This window comes from Austrofundulus limnaeus, unplaced genomic scaffold (genome assembly GCF_001266775.1).
Source record: "Austrofundulus limnaeus strain Quisiro unplaced genomic scaffold, Austrofundulus_limnaeus-1.0 Scaffold513, whole genome shotgun sequence".
Classification (NCBI taxonomy): Eukaryota; Metazoa; Chordata; class Actinopteri; order Cyprinodontiformes; family Rivulidae; genus Austrofundulus; species Austrofundulus limnaeus.
The window spans coordinates 436,662-441,534 of NW_013952915.1; the positions used below are offsets into that span (position 1 = coordinate 436,662).

At 44.5% G+C, this 4,873-nt stretch overlaps 1 protein-coding gene across 1 annotated transcript in view; it reads right to left on the reverse strand.

The window, feature by feature from the left end:
* Positions 1–4,873, reverse strand: part of LOC106530372 (fibrillin-1) — a gene marked incomplete at its 5' end in the record, with an annotated part of 60,709 nt that overhangs the window by 47,167 nt on the left and 8,669 nt on the right. The window contains 1 exon segment of the mRNA XM_014025971.1: positions 4,171–4,299. Within this exon segment, the coding sequence (XP_013881425.1) occupies positions 4,171–4,299 (129 nt within the window).

The following is a 4,873-nucleotide window of genomic DNA, read 5'->3' on the forward strand; positions in this document are numbered from 1 at the left end:
TGTGATGATCATGTGGCGATCATGTGATGATCATGTGATGATCATGTGATAATCATGTGATGATCATGTGATGATCATGTGGCGATCATGTGATGATCATGTGATGATCATGTGATAATCATGTGATGATCATGTGATGATCATGTGGCGATCATGTGATGATCATGTGATAATCATGTGGCGATCATGTGGCGATCATGTGGCGATCATGTGACGATCATGTGATGATCATGTGATGATCATGTGATAATCATGTGATAATCATGTGATGATCATGTGGCGATCATGTGACGATCATGTGATGATCATGTGATAATCATGTGATGATCATGTGGCGATCATGTGATGATCATGTGATATCATGTGATCATGTGGCGATCATGTGACAATCATGTGATGATCATGTGATGATCATGTGACGATCATGTGGCGATCATGTGACAATCATGTGGCGATCATGTGACGATCATGTGGCATCATGTGACGATCATGTGACAATCGTGTGGCATCATGTGGCATCATGTAACAATCATGTGACGATCATATGACATCACGTGACCATCATGTGACGATCATGTGGCGATCATGTGACGATCATATGACCATCATGTGGCATCATGTGACAATCATATGACCATCATGTGACATCATGTGACGATCATGTGGCGATCATGTGATTATCATGTGGCGATCATGTGGCGATTATGTGACGATCATGTGACGATCATGTGGCGATCATGTGACCATCATGTGGCGATCATGTGACATCATGTGGCGATCATGTGGCAATCATATGGCGATCATGTGGCGATCATGTGGCGATCATGTGGCAATCATGTGACGATCATGTGACATCATGTGGCGATTGGTGTGGCGATCATGTGTTGATCATGTGACGATCATGTGATGACCATGTTGCAATCATGTGACGATCATGTGACGATCATGTGGCAATCATGTGACGATCATATGATGATCATTTGACGATCATGTGGCGATCATGTGACAATCATGTGACGATCATGTGACAATCATGTGACGATCAAGTGGCGATCATGTGATGATCATGGCAACATGTGAAGATCATGTGACGATCATGTGACGATCAAGTGGCGATCATGTGACAATCATGTGACAATCATGTGACGATCAAGTGGCAATCATGTGAAGATCATGTGACGATCATGTGACAATCATGTGGCATCATGTGGCACATGTGACAGTATGATCATCATGTGACCATCATGTGACCATCATGTGATGATCATGTGGCATCATGTGACGATCATATGACCATCATGTGACTATCGTGACCATCATGTGGCGATCATGTGGCGATCATGTGTTGATCATGTGGCGATCATGTGGCGATCATGTGTTGATCATGTGGCGATCATGTGGCGATCATGTGTTGATCATGTGACGATCATTATGTGATACCATGTTGCTATCATGTGACGATCATGTGACGATCATGTGGCGATCATGTGACGATCATGTGATGATCATGTGGCGATCATGTGACGATCATGTGGCGATTGCGATCATGTGTTGATCATGTGACGATCATGTGACGATCATGTGATGACCATGTGATGACCATGTTGCGATCATGTGATGATCATGTGATGATCATGTGGCAATCATGTGACGATCATGTGATGATCATGTGACGATCATGTGGTGATCACGTGACAATCATGTGACGATCAAGTGGCGATCATGTGATGATCATATGGCAATCATGTGAAGATCATGTGACGATCATGTGACGATCATGTGACGATCATGTGGCGATCATGTGGCGATCATGTGATGATCATGTGATGATCATGTGACGATCATGTGATGATCATGTGGCGATCATGTGTTAATCATGTGGCGATCATGTGTTGATCATGTGACGATCATGTGACGACCATGTGATGATCATGTTGCGATCATGTGCCAATCATGTGACGATCATGTGATATCATGTGGCGATTGGTGATCATGTGGTGATCATGTGTTGTTCATGTGACGATCATGTGGCGATCATGTGACAATCATGTGACGATCAAGTGGTGATCATGTGGCGATCATGATCATGTGACGATCAAGTGGCGATCATGTGACAATCATGTGGCGATCATGTGGCGTTCATGTGACGATCATGTGGTGATCATGTGACATTCAAGTGACGATCATGTGGCGATCATGTGACGATCATGTAGCGATCATGTGACGCTCATGTGACGATCATGTGGTGTTCATGGCACGATGTGACGATCATGTGGCTATCATGTGCCGTTCATGTGCCGTTCATGTGACGATCATGTGGCGATCATGTGACGACCATGTGGCAATCATGTGGCGACCATGTGACGACCATGTGACGATCTTGTGATGATCATGTGGCGATCATGTGACGATCATGTGGCGATCATGTGACGATCATGTGGCGATCATGTGACGCGATCATGTGACGATCATGTGGCGATCATGTGACGATCATGTGGCGATCATGTGACGATCATGTGGTGATCATGTGGCTACCATGTGACGATCATGTGGCGATCATGTGAAAATCACGTGACGATCATGTGCCGATCATGTGGCGATCATGTGACATACATGCGACGATCATGAGGCGATCATGTGATGATCATGTGGTGGTCATGTGATGGTCATGTGGCGATCATGTGACTAACATGTGACTACCATGTGACGATCATGTGGCGATCATGTGATGATTATATGGCGATCATGTGACTACCATGTGGCGATCATGTGGCGATCACGTGACGATCACGTGACGATCATGTGGCGATCATGTGACCATCATGTGGAGATCATGTGGCGATCATGTGACGATCATGTGGCGATCATGTGACGATCATGTGGCGATCATGTGGCGATCATGTGATTACCATGTGATAATCATGTGACGATCATGTAGCGATCATGTGGCGGTCATGTGGCAATCATGTGATGATTGAGACGATCGTGTGGCGATCATGTGACAATCATGTGATGATCATGTGGCGATCATGTGACGATCATGTGGCGATCATGTGATTACCATGTGACAATCATGTGGCGATCATGTGGCGATCATGTGACGATCATGTGGCGATCATGTGATTACCATGTGATAATCATGTGGCGATCATGCGATTACCATGTGATTATCATGGCGATCATGTGACGATCACGTGACGATCATGTGGTGATCATGTGACGATCATGTGACTACCATGTGATGATCATGTGGCGATCATGTTGCGATCATGTGACGATCATGTGGCGATCATGTGACGATCATGTGGCGATCATGTGGCGATCATGTGATGACCATGTGGTGATCATGTGATGACCCATGTGACGATCATGTGATGTCACATGTTGAGTCTGACAGGTTCAACACTCTGATGCTCCTGGTTAATCCTCTTCTGATCATTTGATCACTTTTATCACATAAAAACTTGGAAACAGAGAGCTGAAGGACTTTACTTAAGAAGCTGAAAGTGAGCTGGTAAAAGTAGCAAAGAACTAGCTGAATGCTAAAGGCTAATAGTGGCAGAAGAAAGCAGCTGAAGCAGATTTTAAAGAAGTGAAACTGAAGATGTTTGYGTAAATAAAGTTAAATATGTTGAAAAGTAATAACGTCACAGCTTCCATCTGCTGAATGAGCCRAAGRTTTGATTTATGAACAGCTAAAACAGAATCAAACGTCCTGGTTCTGAGTCTTTGTAGGGACTTTTGGACGGTCCAGACGGGACTTTTCCCTCAGAAACATGGATGAAGCAATGAAGGCGGCCTGCTGACATCAGATGACATCATCGGGCTCAGTGGCGTGTCTGTTTAACCAGCTCATCAGGGGTTTATGAGGCCTGGGTTTGGATCCAGCACTGGGACCGTGTGGTGGACCCTCCCTGTAGCTGGAGACTATTAAAGTCTGGATCGGTTCTCAGATATGGACAGTTTAATGGGGCGCGTCTGGGAGGGGCTCAAAGGATCAACTTTCTCTCTCATTACTTAAAAAACAAAATGATTTGAGATAAAAGAAGTGGAGCAGGACTGATCCAGGTTTTGCTGGTCTGCTGGGTCCAGATGAGGGTTTTACTGGTCTCCTGGGTCCAGATGAGGGTTTTACTGGTCTCCTGGGTCCAGATGAGGGGTTTTACTCACCCATGCAGTTCTTCATCATCATGAAGCCGCTCTCGTAGCCCTCGAAGCACTCGCACTCAAAGTCTCCAGGTGTGTTCACACACCTGCCCTGTCCACACAGGTCCGGGGAGATCCGGCACTCGTCGATGTCTGCAGGAGACGGGTCAGAACCCAAATATTAGCCATCAGAACCAGAACCAAAAGCCCAGAATCAGAGAACAGATGAAGTTCAGGATAAAGTTCTGAGACCAGGGTGTAAACCCAGATTCAAGGAAGATAAAGTTCCTCTTTCTGCTGATTCCTCCTCAGATAAAGGTTTTTAATTACATTCAGCCCCAACAGGACCAGAACCAACAGGACCAGAACCAACAGGACCAGAACCAACAGGACCAGGACAGGTTGGGACTAATGAACAACTCAAAGAAATAAACAGTGAAAATGTTCTGATAATGACTGAATCCTGGAAGTTTATTATTCTGAATTATAACCTAATAAAGTTCATTGTGTTTATAAARTCAATCAAACCGTGTTCCTAATTACAGCAAACTTTTTTATTTTGTGTGTCTGTACAGATTTAAAATATAAAAGTGTCCTGTAATTAGAAACAAGTAGTAGATATTCTGAATTTTATTGATTAATTCATCCATCATCCATCCATCATCCATCCATCAATCATCCATCCATCATCCATCCATCAATCATCCATCCATCATCCATCCATCAA